This window comes from Pseudonaja textilis, chromosome 2, assembly GCF_049901715.1.
Source record: "Pseudonaja textilis isolate UNSWEBS1 chromosome 2, rPseTex1.2, whole genome shotgun sequence".
NCBI classification, from domain to species: Eukaryota; Metazoa; Chordata; class Lepidosauria; order Squamata; family Elapidae; genus Pseudonaja; species Pseudonaja textilis.
Genome location: NC_141991.1, coordinates 253,302,055 through 253,328,358, shown reverse-complemented (window position 1 = coordinate 253,328,358; position 26,304 = coordinate 253,302,055). Strand labels below are relative to the sequence as shown.

Genomic DNA, 26,304 nt, shown 5'->3' with positions numbered 1-26,304 from the left:
AGTTTCCACCCATTGCTTCTTGTTCTGCCTTTGGATGCTTTGGAGAATAAGTTGACCCCCTCTTCTTTGTGGTATCCCCTTAGAGAATCTACCGTTTTCTCTAGATCACCCTGTGAGTAAGATCAGTGCCATCCTCCTTGATCAGTTTTGATCAGCAAGGAGATCCCTTCAAGCAGCCTTGTTCAATAAAGCTCATCCGCATAAACCCTTTAAAAACATCCCTCCTAAGAGTCTTAATCCAGGGACTTTCCAATCCTTCCTTTTTCTGCAGTCCTAACCATCCGTTCAAGTCTCTACTTAACCTGTTTGGTTGCCACACCAAATCAGAAAGTGATCAAAATGCAAATAACAGACTCAATAATTCCTCGACAGAACTATATCAGCTGCTCCATGGGAAGTGTGGCTTCACCAGAGCAGCGTAAAACGGTACTATCACTTCCCGTGCGGACTGAATAGAAAACATTCTCAGCTGCCATCTGGAGGTACCCAGTGAAAATAAGCCCCTCTACTCATCCTTTTGAATAAAATCATGTTCCTCTCCTTCTGTCAGGGTTCTTCTCTTCCCTTGACTCCAACTGGTTTAGCCTCACATAACATAACATGCCAAAACTGAGGTTCTTTATTTCCTGCTGTTACTAATGGAATGGAATGGGATGGAATGGGATGGAACGGAATGGGATGGAACGGAATGGGATGGAACAGAACAGAACAGAACAGAACAGAACAGAACAGAACAGAATAGAACAGAATAGAATAGAATAGAATAGAATAGAATAGAATAGAATAGAATAGAATAGAATAGAAAATAGAAAATAGAAAATAGAAAATAGAATAGGATATAAAATAGAATAGAATATAGAATGGAATGGAATATAGAATATAATATAGGATAGAATAGAATAGAACAGAATAGAATAGAATAGAATAGAATAGAATAGAATAGAATACAGCTGGAAGGGACCTTGGAGGTCATCTAGTCCAGCCCCCTGCTCAAGCAGGAGAAACTATACCATTTCAGGCAAATGGCTGTCCTTCTTAAAAACAATATATTTCTATAACACCTGTTTTTTTATTGCTTAATCGTATTTTTAAACTGTATTTTTATTGATTGATTAATCATATTAATGACCTGTTTTATTTATTGATTAATCGTATTTTTAAAAATACGATTAATCGTGTTTTTAAACTCCAGATTCCTCCTAAATACAGAGGTCAGTGCTAAGAGCAGAACAGGGGACTTCATTCTTCTATTCTCTCCTGGAAATTACAAAACGGCTCAGAGCTGCCACCAAATTGTGAAAGGTAGTGAAAAACGCTTCTGCTTGGTTTCAGTTTGATTTGGTGCTTTTTACTGTAGTTATTGTAAGGCATTTTTCTATTTTTTCCCCATCATCTGCCTGAATTTATGCATGCTTGAAGTATTGACTAAAGCAATTACCGTTTGTTTATTTGCTTAGTTTTGGTATTTCTCTCTCACATGTTATTCCAAGGCAATTATCATGTTTCTTCCCTTCCTTCTTTTCTTCCTTCCTTCCCACTTTCCTTCCTTATTTCTCCCACCCCTTCCTTTCTCTTCCTTCCTTCTTTCCTAACTGCCTTTTTTCCACCCTCCGTTCTTCTCCCTTTCTTCCATTCTTCCTTCCTTCCTGCCTTCTTGCCTCCCTCTTTCCTTCCTTCCTTCTCTCTCCCTTCCTGCCTTCTTGCCTCCCTCCCTCCTTCTCCCTTCCTTCCTGCCTTCCTACCTTCCTTCCTGCTTGCCTTCTTGCCTCCTTCCTTCCTTCCTTCCTTCCTTCCTTCCTTCCTTCCTTCCTTCCTTCCTTCCCTCCCTCCCTCCCTCCTCCTCCTCCTCCTCCTCCTCCTCCTCCTCCTTCCTTCCTTCCTTCCTTCCTGTTGCCTTCCTGTCTTCTTGCCTCCCTCCCTCCATCCCTCCCTTCCCTTCCCTTTCCCTCTGCTCCAGAAGAACCACAATTTAGCTAGAGGAGGCCACATTTAATCCAGAGAACTTTCCACGTAAGCTCTGATGTTTAACTGGCCATGTAAATGCATTCAATCACAGAACAACGTGAACGTGCAACATTGAAGGGCCATGCCACCCATGTGCTGAATCACAAGTCTGGATGGGTCAGTGTATATGGAGTTGACCAAAAAGACACAAAACATTAGAAAAGGCTTCGTCAAGTAGACTCAAAACCTGCCTGAGATTTGAAATGCAGCAGTCCTTGTTTTCTGCATTAAAAAAGGACTTTCGTTTTCAAGTCTTTCATTACCTTTCCTCCTTTTTCTCAACACCATGTTGTGTGCAAAATACCGAAACAGACAATCTCAATTGTGGAACTGTACAGCACGTTCCAATGTTTCCAACGTGTTTGCTTTCTCCTTCCTACAACTCTTCAACCATAACAACGAAACTCACCGCAGCACGCTGCACAAAATGGTTGAAAAAACTTCCAGTTGCCTTTCCAAAATAGCGTATCTCAGGTCTAGTTAGCCTTAACTAATTTGCATGAATTTGTGTGTGTGTTAAATGGGTGCGTAGCATTGCACAAACCCTGTTAAATGCGTGCATAGAATTGTATCTCCTTGGGTGAGCTTACAGCTGTGTGAGTTGGACGAATGCAGAAAATTAATGTTCAGATTAAATGTGGTTTGTGAAAAGAGCCATAACTTGGACATTCAACCCACAAATCATGGGTTGCCAGTTTGATACTGGGTTCAGTTCATAATTCTGTTTTTTTTTTTTTTTTTACTTTTAAAACCCATCATTGGGCTGTCTGAGACCACCACTCTCCAGTTCACGATGTCATATCTTATAGAGAAGCTACGCTGAGAATACATTCAGCTAGGGACCTATGCCTTTGGTGAGACGGACAGCCATACAAATTTGCAAAATGCAGAATAACAGAGTTTGGGAGGGACCTTAGAGGTCTTCCAGTCCAACCCCTGCTCAGGCAGGAAGCCCTGTCCCATTTCAGACAAATGGTTGCCCAATCTCTTCTTAAAAGCCTCCGTGGTGATGGAGGCTCCAACGACTTGGATGGAGGCAAGTCGTTCCACTGAGTAATTGTTCTTGCTGTCAGGAAATTTCTCCTTAGTTTGAGGTTGGATCTCAAAATAAGGAGAAAATTCAGTTAAAACAATCAACCTGTAAAATTTCATTCATTAACAAATCAGTAGCCAATCATCCTGATAACTGATGCTACATGCTGGATTACAGACTGCATGGGTGCTTTATGTGTGATGGAACAAAAGTAGGAAGTAGGTCATGTTTGACTTGCAGATGTCTCAACGGTGTCTTCTAGCCCATCGTTGGAAGATGCTAAATCTGATGGAGCTTGAACCTGCTTCATCTTTGGGGGCTTCTGACATTCTTATAAATCCAAGGCAAAGTCTGCCATTCCAGTTGACTAAGAGTTCATTTGGACTGCTTGGGCAATGTTCCAAGATGGATAGATCCTTGGAGGTTGAAAGATTGGATTTCCAGTTTTCTTCAGACAACAGCTACGCTAAAGTCAGTTGCAACACCACTGAATCTCATCGAACAACTATTTCCCAGGATTCCTTTCTACAGCTGTTCAAGACTAGCTGTGGACAAATCTGATGAGTTCCTAGAAGAAGACCTCCAAAATGCATGGTTGATGTCTCAACAAGTCTCACCCAATATCAGGGCATTCAGGTGTGAATAGAAACCATTTTTTTGGGCGGGGGAGAGGAAATAATCTTATTTCCTCGACAGTTTGGTGTTTTTCAACCTTGGTAACTTGAGGTTGTGGGCACTTCAACTCCCAGAATTCCTCAGTCAGCTATGGGGAATTCTGGGAGTTGGAAGTCCACCCATCTTTAAGATGCCGAAGTTGAGTAACACTGCTCTACATTTTTTTTCCTAACTCCTTTCATACACGACCAACCTTGTTCACAACATAAAGAGTGGAATATTAGAATATTTCACAACTGCATCCAGGGTCAAACAAAGCTTGTGAATTTCGACACGTAAGAGCTTCTTAAAGTGGTTACACTTCCATTCACCCCTGTCATCCTTCATCCTCTCTCAACGAAACCAACAAACAATACACATAAACCCCAAAAAGCCATGGTCACATTTGATAAGACAACATGGGAACTACCAGTCCTGGGCAAAGTGAGGTAGACTAAGACCTTCTCGTCTTAGATAACCAAGTAAGGTCCAGCACAACTTGCGTAACTATCCTATCAGTACCAACAAAAGAGAATATTTGTAGCTCAGGGTCGACATGAGGGGTCCTTGCTGCTCTCTGAGCTTGGTGATTTTCTTGCAAAGGTTTGATGACCCAATTAGGTAACATCAAGGAGCTGTAGAGTTCAGTGGTTAGAATGCAGTATTGCAGGCTAAATTCTGCCCGCTGCTAGGAGTTCGATCCTGACCGGTTCAAGGTTGACTCAGCCTTCCCTCCTTCTGAGGTAGGTAAAAAGAGGATCCAGATTGTTGGGGGCAAGAGGCTGACTCTGTAAACCACTTTGAGAGGTCTGTAAAGCACTGTGAAGTGGTATATAAGTCTAAGGGCTACTGCTATTGCAATGGGTATCATTAGTGTTACTGAGAAATTGAGTTTTCTCTCTAATTCCACTCCTTACTAGCACTGATGATGTTATCTAGTTAGGCCATGAAACATCAGCAAGTAAGCAACTCTTCCTCCTTCTTCCTCCTCTCTGTTTTGTTCTCCCCCTCTTCCTCCCCCTCCACTACCCCTCCTCCTCCTCTCTGCAAACCCCCTTGCCCAATCTCTTTTCACTCTGATGATGTTACCTCGTTTCGGTAATGAAACATCTGCAAGAAAACAACCAATCACAGAGACCCCACAGTTCTTCTCCTTCTCTTCTCCTTCTCCTTTTCCTTCTCCTTTTCTCCACAAATCCCATTCTCTTCTAGCACTGATGATGTTACCTAGTTTGGGTAATGAAACATCTGCAAGAAAACAACCAAGCTTAGAGAGGACCAAGGATCCCTCATATCATATATCATACCATGTTGTGTTGTATCATATCATATCATCTTATCTCATCTCATCTCATCTCATATATCATATCATATATCGTATCAGGATTTAAGATAGATGGCTTGATTGAATGTAGCAAATGATGTTCCTAACTAAAACTGCCTGGCAAGAAAGCACTTAAAAGATTAGCATGAAACTAAGCTTTATTTAAGTTCCGTGGTGGTTTATAAGGCAGTCCCAGCATTTGTAGAGAATTCATGTTCATCACCACTAATAACTCGTCTATCCCTTTCAAATGTACATCTGTTCTGACCCAAACCTTGTTCCAAGGAAACAAACATGAAAACAGAGGTAATAGAAAAACCTTTTAATGATTCTTTATGAATTCAGGTCCTTCGCAGTTAAAAGACTGTTTTAAACTAATTGTCTCTGATACGAATGAACCTTGCCAAGGTTCAAGGCTGCCAAGAACACTAGATAAAGTTGCCAAAGAATATTTCAAACACAAAGAGTCTCTAAACACCAACTAAGAGAGTCCAAACATCCACAAGGCTTAAGTGCAAATACTTCTTTGCTCCCTGCAAAGAATCCCAGTCTCTCAGGCTGGCTTTTATCTCTTAAGGGAGGGGCCATTACCTTGCAGCCTTACTCCCGAGTTGTCCATGCTGCTGCAGCTGCTCTTTCCTTTGAGCAGAACTGTGTGCATGCACATTGAGCACAGGCTCCTCGGGGGCCTCTTCATCAGTGCTGCCAGCCTCCACAATCTCCAAAGGCAGCATTCCACTCCCTGATGGTCCTGGCCCCATCCCTACATCAAACGCAGGCCCCTCATCTGAGTCCTCGCTCTCCGAGACCTCGGCCGTCCGCACCCGCTGCTGGCGAACTACATCAACATCAATCACAATTGGTGGAACACTACACACATCCAATTCTTTGAATGTGGGACGTGAGAGGAAGAATTGGCGGCCAATTGTATCCCTGTCACAGTCAGGTTTGGGTTTCATTCAATCCCAAATCCTGCATAGAGGTAGCCTCAAATTTTAACGATTTCGTATGGTGGCCATTTTGAAGTTACAACGACAATGAAAAAAAATATGACGTAGGGTCACTTTCCACACTTTACAACTGTTGCTTCAAAATTCGGACGCTTGGCAATGGATTCATATTTACAACAGTTACATGATCAAAATACGGCTGCCTCACAACTGGCTTGTATTTACGATAGTTGCAGTGTCTCTGACCTTCTGACAAGCAGAGTCAGAGAAGCCGGATTCCCTTCACAGCCAAGTTCCTAACTTAACAAATGCAGTGATTCGCTTAACAATCATGACAAGAAAGATCAAAACACGGGACAAAACTCACTCAGCAACTGTCTCACTTAACAACGGACACTTTGGGCTCCAATCTGGTCATAAGTCGAGGACTCCCTGTACTTTACTTTTGTCCTGTCCTTTTCCTTTTGTAAAAAACAAAAAAAAAAAGCAAGCAAGGCAATCCATCGACCAATCCCGAAAGCATTTATTGAAAATGAACAATAGGGAAGAGTTTAAAAATGATATTTACCCTTCTCTTTTTTTTTAATGATATAATATTGGGAAGGTGGGAGGAAAATAAACAGAGTTGCTAAAAAAAACCTGGTCAATTTTATAGAATAGAATAGAATAGAATAGAATAGAATAGAATAGAATAGAAATCTTTTATTGGCCAAGTGTGATTGGACACACAAGGAATTTGTCTCAGTGCAAATGCTCTCAGTGTACATAACAGAAAAGATTCATCAAGAACCATCAGCTACAACACTTAATGATAGTCATAGGGTACAATAAGCCATCAAATCATACTAGGAAACAGTCAATATAAATCGTAAGGATACAAGCGACAAAGTTACAGTCATGCAGTCACAAATGGGAGTGGATGGGGGACAAGGAGTGATTAGAAGATTAATAGTAATAATCATGCAGACTTTGTAAATAATTGGACAGCGTTGAGGGAATTATTTGTTTAGCAGAGTGATGGCGTTCAGGAAAAAAACTCTCCTCGTGTCTAGTTGTTCTGGTGTGCAATGCTCTATAGCATCGTTTTGAGGGTAGGAGTTGAAACAGTTTATGTCCGGGATGTGAGGGGGTCTGTAGATATTTTCCCAGCCCTGGGACATTTGGAAGTCACCTCTTGTGACTGGTTTGCTTTTCAAACAGTTTCTTCAAACCTGGGCAGAGGCTGTTCTCATGTATGAAGCTATGAGAAAATAATTAGAAAAAAAAAAACTTCTGTGGTTTTTTGTATCTTGTAAAACGAATTAAAAGACGATCTAGCCTTTAGAAGTGACTAGTTTGAATGTTTAGGTCCTAACAGGGCTACCTGTCATCACAAGTCCACATTAACAGACTAACAGAGGTGGAAGGGACCTTGGAGGTCTTCTAGTCCAACCCCCTGCTCAAGCAGGAGACCCTATGCCATTCCAGATAAATGATGATCCAGTCTCTTCTTAAAAACCTCCAGCGATATAAGCACCCACGACTTCGAAATTCCCTCACTCTCATGAAATTTCTCCTTAGTTCTAGGTTGCTTCTCTCTCTCCTTGATTAGTTTCCATTCATTGCTTTCTGTCTTGTCGTTGGGTGCTTTAAAGAATAGGTTGACCACCTTTGTGGCAGCCTCTTAAATATTGGAAGACTGCTATCAGGTCACCCCTACTTTCTTCTTTTCATTAAATTAAACAGACCCAATTCCTGCAAGTATTCTTCAAAATCCAAGGTCCCTCCCAATTCTGTTATTCTGTCATATGTTTTGGGCTCCAGCCCCCCTCATCATCTCTGTGGCTCTTCTCTGCACTCTTCCCCCTCCCACCACTCTCAAGTTTGTCAGCTCAGAAAGGCTCGTTCTTCCTGGTGGACCTTCAAAAGCACATCCTAAAAATAACCAGGCCTTTCACTGCTTTCCACGGTAGCATTGTAACCTGAGAATTCCTCCAGCTCCCCAGTGGAAGATCGCTTGATGGTGTCCTTCTGGCTTTAAAAAGAAAAAGAAAAAAAATGAAATGCAAGGAACTAAACTAAAATGCCAAGTTCTAAAGTGCAGGAAATAGCCAGGAACCAACTGGGCAATTAGTGGATTTGTGAGATATTGAGCCTCTGCGGTGTTAGCCAAAGTGAAGAAATTATATCTCGGAAATGTCTAAGTTTTATCTCCGACATTCATGTTTACCAGCCTGTCCCACACGTGTCTCTGTTGCCAGAGCTTCGTTGGAAACTGTCAGAATTGACGCAAAGACCCCCCTGGGCAGCCAATAAACCTACCAGAATTTTACACCATGGTCCCTACGGCAAAGCTGAACCACAAATACCCACAGCCTTGTCAAAACAAAAAAACAACAACAACCTGGCAAGCTAGCTCTTGAATTTACGCCGTTTCCCGGCTCCAGACTCATTGCACAAGAAAGAAAAAAAAAACCCCAGACATGGATTAATTAGGTGTGACTGTATCATCAAATTAGGATAATGAACAAACAGCTACGCATCACATCCAACTTAACATGTCAGACTTCAGTTCACCTGTCATTTGGGGGATGAGAGGATAGAGAGAGGGCAGCCTAACCCACAGCCTCAGCTAGAAATAATGTATCACCCCAGTTATATAGCTATTTCTTGGTGATAGCTTAGAAGAGAGAGAGAGAGAGAGAGAGAGACAGGAAGAGAAAAAAAAAGAGTATTCAATACTTTAGAAACCCATACAAGTCTTCTCTAAATGTAAGCTGTTTTTTATTCCCCATATATGCTCATTACAGAGGCCCATTTTCAAAGCCTTGCGGATAACACTTTTGTGTCCATTCCCGAGGAAAAGAAAGTAAAATTGAAAAAAAAAGAAAAAGAAAAGAGGAATCTGTTAATTGCATAGGGAATAGAGGAATGGAAAGGTGAAGGAAGGAACAGAGGAACGGGAAGTGGAAGGTGAGAGAATTAGCAGAAATGATAACATCCGACCAGAGATAAAATAATTAAGTCCTGTTATCAAAGGCTGGAAACCTTTTCTGGATCTCGGGCCAAACACGGACGAAAAGGAAATGGTGATTTCGGGATTTGCCGATTGAAAAGTAATGCATAAGGGATCAAAAGGCATTATGTAATTAAAGAGGGGATGAGAAATTATAAGTTTGTTTGTCGTAAAAATCTAAAGACACCTTTAATGATCTTTAAAAAAAACGTGTTGCTCTTTGCACTTTTTCTTCCTTTCTCTTTTTCTTAACATTACATATTGTCACATTTTGCTCTTGTTTCAGTAAACACTTCAGGATTACATAAAATCATAATAGCTTATTCAGTCAATGAAAAAAGGGAGGGAGGGAGAGGAAGGAGAAAGGAAAGAAAGAGATGGATGGATGGAAGGAAGGAAGGAAGGAAGGAAGGAAGGAAGGAAGGAAGGAAGGAAGGAAGGAAGGAAGGAAGGAAGGAAGGAAAAGAAGAATTAAAGAAGGAACAGGCTTCTTGGAAATTCAAAAATAAAAGCTTATTGACCATTAATTTGCACTAAATTATAACAGTACCACCCCTTCAAGTGTCATCACATTTGTGATAGCAAAACAGATCCTCTTAAATCAACATGGATCCCTTATTCAGGGTGAACCCTAATTTAAGACTGGTGGCTCTGCATTTATAAAGAAGTGGTCAATACCCTAATATATTTTTTCCACAAATTTCATAACATACTTCTGCTTTTCACACATTGCCAAACAGCCCAAATGCAAAATCTGTTGCTTTAAAATCCAGCGTCAATAGTAGTGAGTGCTGGTCTGTAAATTTTGGATTTTTAACGCTGCCTAGTTATATGTTTCCTTTCTCCCTCCCTCCCTTCCCCTCTCTCCTTCCTTCCTTCCTTCCTTCCTTCCTTCCTTCCTTCCTTCCTTCCTTCCTTCCTTCCTTCCTTCCTTCTGTTTATTTCTCCTTCTTTCCTCCTGTTTCTTCCTTTCTCCCTCCCTCCCTCCTTCCTCCTCATTTCCCACCTCCTTCCTTCCTTCCTTCCTTAAAATTTTTGGATTTTTAAGGTTGCCGTTATATGCTTCCTTTCTCCCTCCCTTTCCTCTCTCATATCCTTCCTTCCTTATGTTTCTTTTTCCTTCCTTCCTTTCCTCACTCATTTACTCTCCCCCTCTCTTCTCCCCCCTTTTTCTCCTTCCTTCCTTCCTTCCTTCCTTCCTTCCTTCCTTCCTTCCTTCCTTCCCTTCCTTCCTTCCTCCTTCCATTCTATTTATTTGTTTAAAAATTCAAAATTTGCTTATACCTAGACCTGAATAGGATTGTACCCTTTCGGTTCTCTCTCTCTCTCTCTCTCTCTCTCTCTCTCTCTCTCTCTCTCTCTCTCTCTCTGTGTGTGTGTGTGTGTGTGTGTGTGTGCGTGATAACCCTGGGAAATTTTTATTCATTTCAACTTGCATGGCCAAGAAACTGTTTTGTGGGAGTGTGTGATTTTTCTCATCATTGTTTGATTCCAGGCTGTACTTCCAAATTCTACCAAATGTTATCTGCAGAAAGAACACAGGCTGTGCTTTGTTCTCCCAGCCTCCCTCTAAACAATTTCCAGAAGGGCAGCTTTGTTGGCTTGTGTTGGTGTGCCTCAACAACAAGGCCTATTTTGTGGCATCTTCAAATGAACAGAAGCACTCCATGAGTCTTTCAAGGGGAGCTCCTGCAGGTTCCCTTGATTTATTCTCTTGATAGAAAGGGAGGAACCGGGGGCACCCAGGCCGTGTTTTCAACTCTCCCTGAAATTTCCACAGGGTCTAGCTCTGGGGCTGCCTGCCTGAATCACAACTGTACAGTATATCATGGTGAAAACATCTTTCTATCTTGGGATCCCTTCTGCGGCTGAAATGTAAGGAGTCCAATTGCGTTGGCGTAGAATTATGGCGTTGCAATTCTAGCTGTATAAAGGGATTGCTTTTTTGGACACACGTACACGTCCATAAACCTTTAGCAAATTTCATTAATTGAGCTTTGCTGGAGAAGAAACATTTTCCTTCCTTCCTTCTTTCTTTCCCTCCTTCTTTCCTCCTGTTTCTTCCTCCTTCCCTCCCTCTTTCCTTCTCCTCATTTCCATCTTCTTCCTTCCTTCCTTCCTTCCTTCCTTCCTTCCTTCCTTCCTTCCTTCCTTCCTGCCTGCCTGCCTGCCTGCCTGCCTGTCTGCCTGCCTGCTTTCCTGCCTTCCTCCTGTTTCTTTTTTTCCTTCCTTCTCTTTATTTCTCCTTCTTTCCTCCAGTTTCTTCCTCCCCCCTTCCTTCTCCTCATTCCCATCTCCTTCTTTTCTTCCTTTTGCTCATTTCCATCTCCTTCCTTCCTTCTTCCCTCCTTCCCTCCCTCCTTCTTACCTTCCGATTCAGTAATATATAATCCACATAATATAAAAGCCACCTAAAACGAGTTCATTTTTGTATGTGGGACTTATTCCTGAACAGGGAAACTTTTCTTCCTCTTCCTCTTCCTCTTCCTCTTCCTCCTCCTCCTCCCCCCCTCCTTCTTCTTCTCCTTCTCCTTCTTCTTCAGTTAAAATTAGTTGTTAAGGGCATATAGTAGAAAAGACCAATAATTGTTACACTGAGTTAGGAATTTAACCTGTGAGTGGAACTCTTCCTTATCTTCTTATTCTTTGCGGTATCTTTTTAACTCACTTTTTTTTATAACAAATTCCATTTATTTATTGGGGGACTTCATCACTGGTGACATCTGAAGATGGCCCCAAGCTTTGAGTTTCTCTTCTAAGAAGCAGGGTAAAAGTTTAAGCAAGCCTTGTCCACATCCAGCCACGACGGAGGAAATCAACAGACAGCCACGGGTGGATCGAAACTGGTATGCCTCGTTGACTCAGCTGTCGGATATGTCTAATGCATCCTTACAGAGATCCTGCTCTAAGTATCTTTAAAGCCTTTGATCTGTGGTCAGGCTTACCAAAGGAGACAATTAATTGAAGGTGAGCCTCTCACGCTGAAATTCCGGCATAGTCCGTTGAAATGCATCATCCGTAGCAGATTCCTGCAAGTCATCATCAATTAAAAATCGGGTTGGAGCCCAGTTCCTTCTTCTCCCTGCTCTCATGTACGAAGACTCGCGCTGATCAATACTTGGGCTTGCTCTGTCTTGATGCCTCTCAGAGTGTCCACATGGCTTTGCCGAACATCGTACTATGAAGCATTTTATTCCAAAGGCTTTAGGTCCTTAACGGCCTTTAATAGCCACAGGGCCTTCCTTCCTTCCTTCCTTCCTTCCTTCCTTCCTTCCTTCCTTCCTTCCTTCCTTCCTTCCTTCCTTCCTTCCTTCCTTCCTTCCTTCCTTCCTTCCTTCCTTCCTTCCTTCCTTTTGAAACCTTCTGACTAGCAGGGTCCATGGGGAAGCCAAATTCACTTAACAACCAGATTGCTGGCTTATCAATTGAAGTGACTCATTCCTTCTCCTTCTTTCCCTCCGTCCTTTCTCCCTCTCTCCTTGCAATCCTCTCCCTCCCTCCTTCCCTCTCTCTTCTCTCTCCTTCCTTCCTTCACTTTCCCTTCTTTCCTTCTCCTTCCTTCCCTCCCTCCTTTTTCTTCCCTCTTCCCTTCCCCTCCCTCCCTCCTTTCCTTTCTCCTCTCCCTCCTTTCTTCCCTCGCTCCCTCCTTTCTCTCTCTCTCTTCCCTTCTCCTCCCTCCTTTCCTTTCTCCCTCCTTCCCTGCCATCTCTTCCTTCCCTCTCTCCCTTCCTTTCCTTTCCTTCCTTCCTTCCTTCCTTCCTTCCTTCCTTCCTTCCTTCCTTCCTCGATCTCAGTAGTGCATAATCAATAATCAATTTTAAAAAACCAGTCTTCCCTCAGCTGCATCATTCCAAATGACAACTGAAAACAAATGAAAAATCAGGAATTAAACTTTTTTCCCCCTTAACTCTTGCCAAGCACTGTGGCAATGGTTATTCTCATTCTCATTTGGGACAGGAGATATCCAAGACCCTCCTTCAGACTGCACCGTGTTGGTGTAATAGTCTGGCTCTGAAGGTCAGATCGGGAAATGCTTAAATTAACCGGTTCAACTTTTCCAAAGCAACATCCACCCCTTTCCATGTTCAGGAGTCACACAAACAAACAACAAGTTGACTTCACACTTTCCCGGCCCCTCCATGGAAATCTGAAAGAATGTACCCAAAGTGGACTTTATCCACGGTGCAGCATCTTTAGACCTTCAAATGAATATCGAAAGAATTTCACAGCACCCCAATTCCAAGCCTTAACCCGTCCCTTGTCCAAATTAAAGACTACAAAAACTACAAGGGAGGAGCACGGGAAAGTGATCAAAAAAAGTTGAAATACTAAAAAGATCAAGAGATGATGGATAGATTTAGAATGTATCTTAATATGCAATTTGTTTTATTAAAGATTAGAAAATAGAGCTAGAAATTAGAAATTGGGAAAATGTTATTATGCATTCTGTTACATGATATGTTGCTATAATTACTATGTATAAGTAAATGTTAGAAGATGACAGACTACTAATTATGTACGCCTAAATAGTAAAGGGTAAGAGATGATGGATAGATAGATAATACCTTTTAATATGGGAATTATTATATTAGGGGTTAGAAATAAGAGAGAGAAAGTAGAAATTGGGGAAATATTACTATGCACACTGCTACAATATACAATGCATTATAACTACAGTGTATATGTAAATCCTAGGAGGTGAAAGACTATTATTATGTATACCTAAATGATATTATTATTGTTATTAGTATTTTGTATAAAGTAAATTAAGGGGGACGCAGTGGCTAAGACGCTGAGCTTGTTGATCAGAAAGCTCGGTAGTTCAGCGGTTCGAATCCCTAGCTTCGCGTAACGGAGTGAACTCCCGTTACTTGTCCAAGCAGCTTCTGCCAACGTAGCAGTTCAAAAGCATGTAAAAATGCAAGTAGAAAACCAGGGAACACCTTTGGTGGGAAGGTAATAGTGTTCCGTGCGCCTTCGTCATTTTGTCATGCCGGCCACATGACCACGGAGACATCTTCGGGCAGCGCTGGTTCTTCAGCTTTGTAACGAAGATGAGCACTGCCCCCTAGAGCCAGAAACAACTAGCACATATGTGCGAGCGGAACTTTTACCTTTACCTTTATAAAATAAATTGAACTAGACAATGTACTGTTCACTAAATGTTTACATATGTTGAAGGGAAAAAAAAACTCCATAAATAAAATTATTTAAAAAGTACTACAAACACGAAGAGCTAAAATTTTATGGTATGGATATTTTGTGACTTTAACTTTATTGACCCCAATGGACAATTGGAATAACCACAGCCCTATGTCAGATGAAAATTTTAATACGGATATTCCTTGACTTACAACAGTTCACTTAGTGAATGTACGCTAAGTTATAATGGCACTGAAGAAAGTGACTTAGGACCAGTTTTTCCCACTTATGACCGTTGCAGAATCCCCTGTGGTCACATGATTTAGATCCAGATACTCGGCAATGGACTCCTATTTATGACGATCGCAACGTTCCTGTCAACTCATAAAACATTTCTCTGGTCTTTTAGAGTTGACAGCAGAAAGGGAGTGTGGGGGGAGAGCAGTGCATTCCTTAAATGCTTCAGGCAGCCAAAGCTGTTAGCTCACAAGATTATTGGCTGCACCCAGGTAATGCCGACATGTTTACTCCTAATAAATCTTGTGTATTTTATTTTATTTTTTTAACTGAGAGATGCAGCTAGAGACTCATGATTCGAATGCGAGTGGATGTCGGAGCGCTGACAGTCCCGGGGTCACAAGATCCCCTTTTGTGACCTTCTGACAAGCAAATTCAATGGAGGGGACCAGATTCCCTTAACAACCATGTGACAAATATAACAACTGCGATGATTCATTTAACAAATGTGGCAAGAAGAGACTTAGAATGGGACAAAACTCACTTCACAACATGGGCTCAAAATGTAGTGGTAAGTTGAGAAGTACTTGTAGGTATTGTTGTTGTTGTTGTTTTTCCAGTTAAAATACCATGACCTCAAAGTATCTTCTTTGTTGCTTGTATCTTTACGATTTACATGGCCTGTTCCCTAGTATCGATTGCTTATTGTACCCTATGACTATCATTAAGTGTTGTCCCTGATGGTTGTTGACTCTTGACGAATGTCTCTTTTCTTTTATGTACACTGAGAGCATTTGCACCAAGACAGATTCCTTGTGTGTCCAATCACACTTGGCTAATAAAGAATTCTATTCTATTCTTTCTTTCTTTCTTTCTTTCTTTCTTTCTTTCTTTCTTTCTTTCTTTCTTTCTTTCTTTCTTTCTTTCCTTCCATCCTTCCTTCCTTCCTTCCTTCCTTCCTTCCTTCCTTCCTTCCTTCCTTCCTTCCTTCCTTCCTTCCTTCCTTCCTTCCTTCCTTTCTCTCTCTCTCTCTCTCTCTTTCTTTCTTTCTTTCTTCCTATCTATCTATCTATCTATCTATCTATCTATCTATCTATCAATCATTTATCTACATCTATCTGATTTGATTGTTTATTGTACCCTATGACTATCATTAAGTGTTGTCCCTGATGGTTGTTGACTCTTGACGAATGTTTCTTTTCTTTTATGGACACCGAGAACATTTGCACCAAGACAAATTCCTTGTGTGTCCAATCACACTTGGCCAATAAAGAATTCTATTCTATTCTATTCTATTCTATTCTATTCTATTCTATTCTATTCTATTCTATTCTATTCTATTCCATTCCATTCCATTCCATTCCATTCCATTCCATTCCATTCCTATTAAACTGGGACATATTGGAGGGAGGGCAATTGGTACACTTCTATTTAACAACCAAGTGTTGTTTTTCCTAATCATTATTATTTAATACTCTTAAAGGATTAAGTGATGCAAGACCAGCTCTTGTCATCTGTTTAAAGGGGGGGCTCCTTTTCTTCCCCAGCTATAATGCAAGATTCGGTGTTCTTTTTTAGGGAGCTCTTGAGTGGCTATTTAGATAGAGACCAATACAGCGAAGACAGCGTAGGCCAGAATTGCTTTGCAGAGTGAGATATAAATTAATCAAATAAATAAGAAATCATTGTAGAAGAAGGAGGCCAACCTCTTCTCCAAAGCCCCTGAAGGCAGGACAAGAGGCAATGGATGGAAACTAACAAAAGGAGAGAAGCAACCTGGAATTAAGGAGACGTTTCCTGACAGTGAGAACAATTAAGCAGTGGAACAGTCTGCCACCAGAAGTTGCTCCAGGACTGGAAGTTTTTAAGAGGAAACTGGACAACCATTTGTCTGAAATAGTGTAGGGTTTCTTGCCTGAGCAGGGATTGGATTAGAAGACCTGCACGGTCCCTTCCAACCCTATTATTCTCATAAATTCAAATATGGACCAATTACAGAAAGTAAAATTTACCGAGGTATATCAGGTTTCCTTCTTGATATTGATTATCCAAAAATTGGTGGAGCGCTTAGGTTATCACCTCTGTGGAATCAAGGAGTCTAAAATTAACCGGACTCTCGTCATGGAAACTATACAAGTTGATCAGGTCAGTTGACACCTATGAACTGATCCCCAGGAAGGTGTCAGCTAATGGTTTCCATTCAAGCTTTATCCCTTAAGCTAGAATCGGTTTTAAGCTTGTACAAATTGACAAATTGACAGAGGAATATTCTGGAGAAATACATACATGTTGGTGAGTTATTTTTCTGCTCGGGGTTAAAACCACATGAACTCAAAACTCAAGGCTAGGTGGAAGTGGTGTGATCAGATCCGTTGAAGGCCAGCTAGTGAAAGCCCCAAATTGGAGGGGAGGGGGGACAGTGAAAGAAAGAAGGTAGACATCTGCAAACAATTGATCTGAAGATGGTTTCTGAAGGCCTTCACAGGTTGCAAGAGAAGCTAATCAATGAACCTTGGGTCAAAGAAAGGCAGTCTATACTCCCTTTAGGGTCTGATGTTCAGAAAATGAGAAATCATAAAAGATAGATAGATAGATAGATAGATAGATAGATAGATATAGATAGATAGATATAGATGTGAGAGAGAGAGACAGAGACAGAGACAGAGAGACAGAGACAGACAGACAGACAGACAGACAAGACAGATACAGATATATAGGTATGTATGTATGTATGTATATATGTATAGTATGTACATGTATCTGTATATATGTTGTTTATATCTATCTATCTATCTATCTATCTATCTATCTATCTATCTATCTATCTATCTATCTATCTATCTATCTATCTGGTCACGAACACATACTCGGGTGGCAATCAAACACAACCCCTGACCCAGAAATTCCTGAAGACGAAACATTAGAAGTCAAAGAAATTGCCAAAATTATGGAACGAATTATGGTCTTGACCAGAGGTTCTACTACTCTTTCTATCTATCCATCTAACCATCTATTTATCTATCCATCCATCCATCCATCCATCTATCTATCTATCTAGTTTGATTTCATGTACTAATCTTCACCATTGTCTTCTCTGCTAAATTGTCCCAAGGAAGGACATAGTTTATTTAATCAGTAGCTTGTTTTCTTCACGTATCCAAAATTATGTACATACGTGACTGCAATCAGACTGAAATATACATTTATGATTGTCCTTGAAACATCAGTTAGTTTTTTGTTTTACTGGAAACTGCTTAAAAATTCAAGCATTGCTCCATGTAATAATCAAGAGCTGAGCTTGACTTCGTAACACTAACTAACTACACTTCTGCTGGTTGGTCATCCCATCCCTTCCTACTCATCTATCTGGTGTTTTTCTCAGTAACCTTGTTTAGCTTTGCTCAATAACTGTCCTTTCCAGCTTGGTTTGAGTTTTGGGGCTAAATACGCTCATCCTTTAATCACACAAAATTCATCTGTTTGTGGAAAACAGCCTTCCCACTCTTGTAACTTCTCAGTGGCTTTCTGGAGAGAAAAGACCACAAGAGGCTTCCCTTAATGAGTTCTTCCAAATGGACATTTTAAGTGACTCAGTATTATGTTTGATGTCTATTGGGCTCCAAATATAACTTAGTTATATAACTATCGCTAAGAACGGCAGTGTAATTTCCATGCGTCTTTTTAAGGGGCCCCCAACAAAGATTCTCCTCAAAAGCTTTGATCAAACCATTTCCAGCCTTTGCCATCTTTTATGCCATTTTTTTAAAATTATTATGATGATTATGATTACTATTATTTTATTTTGGTCCAGGCGTTTATCGTTAAACCCTTTCACACACAAATGAAAAGCAAAAGCAACGATCGATTAAAAATCGATGCCGGAGAAATGAATTGTTCTTCAAGGCATGTTCTGCTAACGTTATTCTGGCAATAAATTAAATATTAAACAACGCTTCCTGGACTGAAGTGGAACGGCAGGGGACACCGCACAAAAATTTCTGTAAAAGGAGGGAAAACAGAGCAACGGTCCAGGCTAGATTCTGAGAATCAACTTTAAAAAAAAAAAATTAAAGACTGAAGAAAGAAGGTAACCTCCTGTTGATCTTCACTCGAAGGATGAATACGTGGGCAGGAGACATCTCAACACAAATCGGAATCGACACGCAAAGGTCTACATGTACAGCTGGTTGTTTCAAGGGTTATTCTTTCAAGTAGCTCTTTCTGCAACTGGAATTGTCATCTCTTGTTATGTTCACAACAAAGTGCCCTTAATATGCTTCCTCCTCCTCCTCCTCCTCCTCCTCCTCCTCCTCCTCCTCCTCCTCCTCCTCCTCCTCCTCCTCCTCCTCCTCCTCCTCCTCCTCCTCCTCCTCCTCCTTCTCTCCATTCCCTTCTAGCACTGACCATGTTGCCTAGTTGGGTAATGAAACATCAGCAAGAAAACCACCAAGCTCTAATAGCGTCAAGGAAACCACAGTCGTCCTCCTCTCCTCCTCCTCCTCCTCTCCCTCCTCCTCCTCCTCCTCCTCCTCCTCCTCCTCCTCCTCCTCCTCCTTTTTATTTTCCCTTCCAGATTGGTTATTATTGCCCGGTTTGGCGATACATACAGTACATTCTTTCTGTCTATTTCACTTTGCAAAGCAAAACAACAACAACAACCTGAAATTTAGCTTTATTTTTATTTTTCCTTCCTTCCTTAATATCAGCCTCCCCTAAAGGTTGCAAAACCACAATGATATGGTTCGTGGCAGGAACGGTACAAAGCATTGAAATGTTTCTATCTTGTCTTTTTTTTATTTTTCCTGCAAGGGTGCTTTGGCACCTGTTCCAAAAAAGGAAGCAAGGGAAGCAAAAATTATAATAAAATAAAATAAACCCACCTCAGGTCATTTGTGCCTCTTTCTCTTGAAGCACAAAATTATAAAGTTGTTTGTTCAAGGAGGGAAAAAGAGAGAGGCTCGCTGAAAACTCAACCAACCAGGCAGAAGGCTACGAAGGAAGAGGGTTTTATGGAGTGATTTGGGGAGAAATGAGACAGAAGATGGAAGGAATTATATATATATATATATATTCGGAATAAGGGCAGCTGTTGGCTGCTCATGGCATGGAGAAGGCTGACTTGCCATTCTAGAATATATCTTACCCTGGATTTTATGGGCATTAGAAATAGAGGGAAATTGAAATAATTCGTTCTTTATCTGCCATAAAAGTAACCCACTGTGGTTTGTTGGTTTAATGGCTGGTTTTGTTTTTTTCTGGTTGCAAGTATAATATATTTCACAGGCTGGTAATTTTGTTTCTTGAGCACTGTATGTCTAAGTGTGTGTGTGTGTCTGTGTGTGTTGTCCCTAAAACTTGATTCTGGATTCCAAACCCACTAAGTTTAAGCATGTTGCTTTCAGTCACATAAGCTTGGTGTTTCCATTACGAAGGCGTTTATTCGACACCTGTATTTAGCTGCGCGTCCCTTTTCAAGCACATTTTCATTTTCCCCCCCTCTTTTTATGGCTTCGTACTGTGCATTCTTAATTTAACCATCGTTGCACTTCTTAAAAAATCTACACGGCTAACCTGAAAACCGATATTGCACCCGAGCTTGAACAAAGCTTTTAATTCACATCTGTCTCTTCCATTCGGGCTTCCCTCTAATAAAAGAGACGATGGTGAATGGGGTGAATTTGCAGATTTATAAGGCCAGGTGTTTTCAAGGAGGAAAATGACCTGGGTGGCTTAGAAAGGGAATTATCGAAAGGAGGAAAGAAAGACAAAAAGAAAAGGGAAAGTCAGACATATGGAAAGAAGAGATGAAGGGAGAGAGGGAGGGAGGGAGGGAAGGAGGGAAGAAAAGAAGGGAGGGAGGAGAGAGAATTGGAAGGAAGGAAGGAAGGAAGGAAGGAAGGAAGGAAGGAAGGAAGGAAAAGGAAAGGAAAGAGAGGGAGGGAGGGAGGGAGGGGAGAGAAATGGAAGGAAGGAAAGAAGGAAGGAAGAGGAGAGGGAGAAAGAGAGGAAGGAGGGAAGAAAAGGGGAGAGAGGAAGGAAGGAAGGAAGGGGAGAGAGGGAAGGACAGAAGGAGAGAGGAAGAAGAGAGAAATGGTAGGAAGGGAGGAGGGGAGGGAGGGAGGGAGGGAGGGAGGAAGGAAGGAAGGAAGGAAGGAAGGAAGGAAGGAAGGAAGGAAGGAAGGAAGGGTAGAAGCACAAATGCACTCACAATACTACTTTTTTGGCCCTACTTTTTTATTTGTTCAATATATTAAGGAGGCGGAGTTTCTCCCTGTCTTAAAAGATGGATGGGGAGCCTTTTTTTTTTTTTTTTTTGGAGGTAGCTGCGTTACTCACACAAGATCTGAAAAGGCGCACAACTATCATTCCAAGCAGCCTACTGCTTATCATCTCCTTGCTTATCATCCGTTTCACAACTCTGCTCCTTAAAAAGGGGCTTCAGGGCTTGAGTTCTTCTGCAAAATCCGACACTAACCTGAGTCCAGCCTGACTTTTAGGAAGAAGGTTAGAGAAAGACAGCTAACTGGGGCTCATACACGACAGGCCTCAAATATATGAACCTACAGAAGACAAAAAAACTGTTTGTCTGGGAGGACCTTATGTTTTAGAGATCATCTATTTATAAATATTAGGCCATAAGGACTTTTTACTTGGCCTTAAATGATTTTGAAAGCTAGAACATAACTGTACCTGAACCTCTGAGAGAAGAAAAAAAACACCACAGGGGTTCAGAAAACCCTATTAGATGCGGATGGAAAGGTGGAAGTTATGACAATGAACTACATGTCTAATTTCTGGATATATTTCCATATCGGATAAGAACTTGCAGGCTTGCTTTTTTGACTGTTGACGTTTTCTTGGAAAGTTCTAGCGAATGAAATCTCAACCCAGCCTCTCAACTTTCAATTTTCTTTTCAAAGGAAAGGAAAAAGGAAGATAAGAATAGCATTAAGGGAAAGGAAGGAAGGGAAGGAGGGAGGGAGGAGAGAAAAGGAAGGAAGAAAGGAAGGAAGGACAACTGGAGAAGGAAGGAAAGACAGTGGATGAAGGTAGGTAGGTAGGTAGGAAGGAAGGAAGGAAGGAAGGAAGGAAGGAAGGAAGGAAGGAAGGAAGGAAGGAAGGAAGGAAGGAAGGAAGGAAGGAAGGAAGGAAGGAAGGAAGACTGAATCAGCTGCCATAAAAACAGATATTTTGTTTTTCAGGAGTCTCATAGATCTAAAATGAATCAAACTTCTTGATATGTGAGTGTCGAGTGTAATACTCCAAGTAGAGTTACTCTTTGCATTTTTGAACTATGCTGTAGCCTCATTTTTGCTTACCAGAAATACCAAGCAATCTTATGTAGTATTTTTAATAGCATCCCTCATGCTCAATCCAACTCTCACACATATCCACCTGCACACAGACACAGACACACACTTACATTTGAAAAAAAGCAACAACAACAACCCTGACAACATGCACATGGATGGACTTACAAACCTTTAGCCATTGTGGCTTTTAGCAAGCACCATGTACAAACCCAGTGGGCCCAATTATTATCTCAGGAATGTCAGAGGGGAAACTGTCTGCTTATGTTTATGGATAAAAATCTATAAAGAGCATCTTTCTTTTTTATTACATAATACAGAGATTAAATTGAGGAGGGGGAGGGAGGAGAAAGTGAGGAAGGAAGGAAAGAGAAAGAAAGGAAAGAGAAAGGGAGGAAGGAGGGAGGGAGAATGTGGAGAAGGAAGGAAGGAAGGAGAAAGTGATGAAGGAAGGAAGGAGGGAGGGAGAATGTGCGGAAGGAAGGAAGGAAGGAAGGAGGGAGGGAAGGAGAAAGGGAGGAAGGGAGGAAGGAGGGAGGGAGGGAGAATGTGGAGGGAGAAGGAGGGAGAATGTGGAGGAAGGAAGGAAGGAAGGAAGGAAGGAAGGAGAAGGAAGGGAGAAAGTGAGGAAGGAAGGAAGGAGGGAGAGAAGGGGGGGAGGGAAGGAAGGAGGGAGAATTTGGGGGAAGGAAGGAAGGAAGGGAGGAAGGAAGGAAGGAAGGAAGGAAGGAAGGAAGGAAGGAAGGAAGGAAGGAAGGAAGGAAGGAAGGAAGGAAGGAAGGAAGGAAAGGAGAAAGCTATGTCTTGCTTTTTAAGCTCCTTTTCATTTTTATATTGCACTGACAAGCATCCTCTTTTCAAAGGCATCCTCTTTTCCAACACAAAAGAATAAAAAAAAAGAAACTCATTTTTTTTAAAAATAAAAAGCACAAACCCCAACTTTATCTCCATGGAGCATTTATGACTGGATGTGCAGAAGCTGAATTTGCTTTTTTTTTTTTTTTTTTTTAAAAGAGCTTTCTTGTCAAAGAAATCCAAAATGAAATGCAGTCTTCCAAAGGCGCCTATCCAGAGAGCGTTCAAGCTCTGCTTTTCAATCTTTCATAAGCAATTTCTATAAGGCTTGTTACGAATCGGAGGGGAGGGGGAGGGGGAGGAGGAGGAGGAGGAGGAGGAAGCGTGGCTCGTGGAGATGGCAAAGGAAAGCGGTTGGTTGGGGAAGGAATAACAGTGATTATCACATGCCCGCTCCGGATGATCTACCCTGCACGCTTTCTCTCTTTCTCTCTTTTTCTTCCTTTCCCTTTCCCTCCCTCTCCTCTTTCCAGACCCCTTCATTCGCTCTTTCTCCTTCTTTTTTTTAAAAATAATAATAATAATAATAATAATAACTTCCTGTTTTAAAATCTATCGCCCGGAGGGTTTGGGTGTTTTCAAAACGTTGCCATTAACTTTTGGAAGGATTTATCGCTTAGGAAAATAAATAAATAAATAAATAGATAGACCAGCGGTTCGGAGTCACATTATGGAGAGATTCCAACTTGGAAAAAGGGAGGAAAAAAACAAATAAACATCCGTTTCTGCCGATTTCCTCTCGCGCTTTTTCCTTCTCTTTCTTTTCTTCCTCCTTTCTTCCCCCCTGTTTTTTGGTTCTCTGAGTTTTTTTTTTTCCCTCGAAAGATATTTCTCCCCCACCCACCCACCCGTTTTTTTTCCAGATGCCAAAAGAAGAAGAAGAAATCCCAGAAAAGAAAAACGAAGCATGGGGAGTTAAAAAAAAAAAAAAGGAAAGGAGGAAAGAAAAAAAAGTTCCCGAGCTTTAGGGAACTCTTCGCTTTGCCTGCAAGCCAAACGCCAGCCGCCTCGCCTTCCAACTTAACTCACTTCAATCTCAGTTTCTCTCAAAACAATCGATAGCCCTCGCCTACGGTGGGTCCTCTCTCCCGCCCCCTCCCCAGCCTCCACGCGTATGCATTTAGTTTCTGGGGCCCCCTCCCTCCTTATAGGTGCGCTCCCGCCCCCTCCCGTCCCAAACCATTATCTGGAAATTGTACAGCCAAGCACGACGGAAACCGGGGGAAGGGGGTGGATGGGTGGAAATCCGGAATGCCAAGCTGGGAAGAGAGGCGGCGACGGAGCCTTCCTTCCCGGCCTTAAAATAAACCAGGCGGTGCTGTGTGTGTGTGTCTGTGTGTGTGTTTGAGAGAGAGAGAGAGAGAGAGAGAGAGAGAGAGAGAGAGAGAGAGAGAGAGTCTCTCTGTGTGTCTCTCTCTCTCTCTCTCTCTCTCTGTGTGTGTGTGTGTGCGCGTGTCTCTGTGTGTGTGTGTGCTCACGAGTGTGCATGGGGAGGGGGAGTGATCCCCAGGGAAGTAGAAGGTCCTATTGGCGTTGGGCTTCCCCCTCCCCACTCGCTGCCTTTCCAAAAGCCACTCTGGTCGCCCTTCTCCTTTATTATTTTTAAACCACCCCTCCACACACACACACACACACGCACGCACACACATCCCCAAAAAAAGAGAGAAAAGTTATCGAGTTCCCTTCTCTGGAGGGTTGACAAAATCCCCACACACACACACACACCGACTCCTCCCCGCCCCCTCGCTAGAAGTAGATGCCTCAACACCCACCGACTTCCAACCTCCCCTAAAAAGACCCCCAAAAAAACACACAACCCACCCAACAACACCCGCCCTCTTCTTTGTATCTCCCCCCACCCTCAAAACCAAAACAAAACAAAAACCAAACCCAGATTATTATTATTTTTTTCCTGACCACCTGAGTTGCCGCGTTGTGCCTCCTTTTCCTGCAGGCAACCGTAACAACCCCGCGTCTCCCCTTCCCCCACACTAAATTATCTTCCCCCCCCCCTCCTTATCTCCCCTCTTCTTCTTTTATTGGGGAGGGGGGGCGTCTATTCCGCCTAAACGCAGAAAGCGCTCTTCCTGGACGCCTTCCAACCATCCAACCCCCCCACACACACACCGTTTTCCTCAACACCCCCACCCTTCTTCCCATCCCAGAAACGCCCCGAGCGCATGGGGGGGGGGGTCGCCTTTGGGTTGTGTGTGTGTGTGTATATATATGTGTGGGGGGGGGGGGCGTCTATCTGGAGTCTCTCTCTTTCCCCCGTTTTCAGCACCTGGCCGGATGGACAGCTCCCTCCGTTGCCTTTTTTTTTAAAAAAAAAATCTTCCCCCCCCCCAGGGCGAATTTTTTTTATTTTATTTTATTATTTTACCCTCCTTTCCTGCGCTTTTCAGTCCGGCTTTGGTTTTTGTTGGGTGCGCGCGCGTTTGTGTGTGTATGTGTGTATGTGTGTGTGTGTGTGGATTTGTGTATGTCGGGGTGTATTTTAAACACAGGCGTTTATTTCCACTCCCCTCTCCACCGGACACACAAACACACACACACACACACACGCCCCAAAACACACATTACACAAACCGCCCCGACGCTTGTAAGAAGTCCGGATCCCTAAAAATATATATATATATAGGAAAGAACCCCTTTTCGCGGCAAACCCTACTCCGAGGGTTGCCCGTTCACACACCTCCATGGAAACACTTTTTCTCACCCCCTTTTTTTTTCTTAAGACCAACAACCGGGCTGGATCGCGTCCCCGTGTCCCCCCCCCCTCACCTCACCCAGCACCCACTCCCCAAAAGCCGCCTTCCCCCCCTCCCTCACCCGCCCCGCCGCAACCCCGTCGCCCTCCGCCTTCGTAAAGCCATCTGCCCGGACCCCTTTCCGCCCCCAGCCGAAGAAGAAGAAGAAGAAGCGAAAGAAGGAAGAAAGAAAGAAGGAAGGAAGGAAGGAAAGTTGCGAAGCCTCCCCTCACCTTTGTGCATGCCGGTGAAGCGGTCCTTCAGCACCGTCAGTTCGTATATTTTCCCGAACTCTTCGAAAAGCGGCTTGAGGTCCTTCTCGTCCAGGTTGCGAGGGATCTGCCCGACGAAGAGCTTGATGGCATCGTGGTCCTTCATGGGAATGGTGGCGGCGTTCCCCGGACTGTGGTTTAATCCGTTCATGTGCCCGTTGGGGTTGGGGTTAGTGTGGGTGCTACTGAGGCTGGGATTGTCTGCTTGTCCGTTTGCTAACGTGGCCATCTTTATATACATAGAGAAAAAATCTTCTTTCCCTTTTTTTGCCCAGCCCCCCCCACACACACAGCCGTCCTCGCTGCCTCCGTTCCTCTCTCTCTCTCTCTCTCTCTCTCTCTCTCCCTCCCCCCTCTCTCTCTCTCTCCCTCCCTCCCTCTCTCTCCCTCTCACAATCCCGCTCCCTCTTGCTCACTCACTCACACACACACACACACACTCACACACACACGCGCGCGCTCACACACACACACACACACACACACGCACCACACACGCACACACACACACGCACTCCCTCACTCACGCCCGCAGCCTAGCACCGACATGCGCGCGCTCTCGCCCGCTCGCCCGCTCGCCTTCTCTCTCTCTCTCTCTCTTCTCTCTCTCTCTCTCTCTCTGTGTGTTTCTCTCTCAGTCTCTCTCTCTCTCTCTCTCCTCCCTCTCTTCCCGTCCCTCTCTCTCTTTCTCACTCACTCACTCACACACACAGACGCACACGCGCCCTCTTCTCGCTGTCTCTCTCTCTCTCTCTTTCTCTTTCTCTCTCTCTCTCCC

The 26,304-nt window shown here is 42.8% G+C and overlaps 1 protein-coding gene across 19 annotated transcripts in view; it reads right to left on the bottom strand.

The window, feature by feature from the left end:
- Nucleotides 1-25,819, bottom strand: part of CELF4 (CUGBP Elav-like family member 4) — an 801,906-nt gene extending 776,087 nt beyond the window's left edge. For 15 of the 19 annotated variants that reach the window (XM_087927558.1, XM_087927567.1, XM_087927556.1 and 12 more), the window contains exon 1: nucleotides 25,488-25,818. In XM_087927558.1, coding sequence (XP_087783684.1) covers nucleotides 25,488-25,767 — 280 coding nt within the window. In that variant the 5' untranslated portion in view covers nucleotides 25,768-25,818. Of the gene's footprint in view, nucleotides 1-25,487 lie in introns of all 19 variants that reach the window. The other 4 variants (XM_087927563.1, XM_087927573.1, XM_087927570.1 and 1 more) reach the window with 2 other exon arrangements.
- Nucleotides 25,820-26,304: the final 485 nt, after the last annotated feature.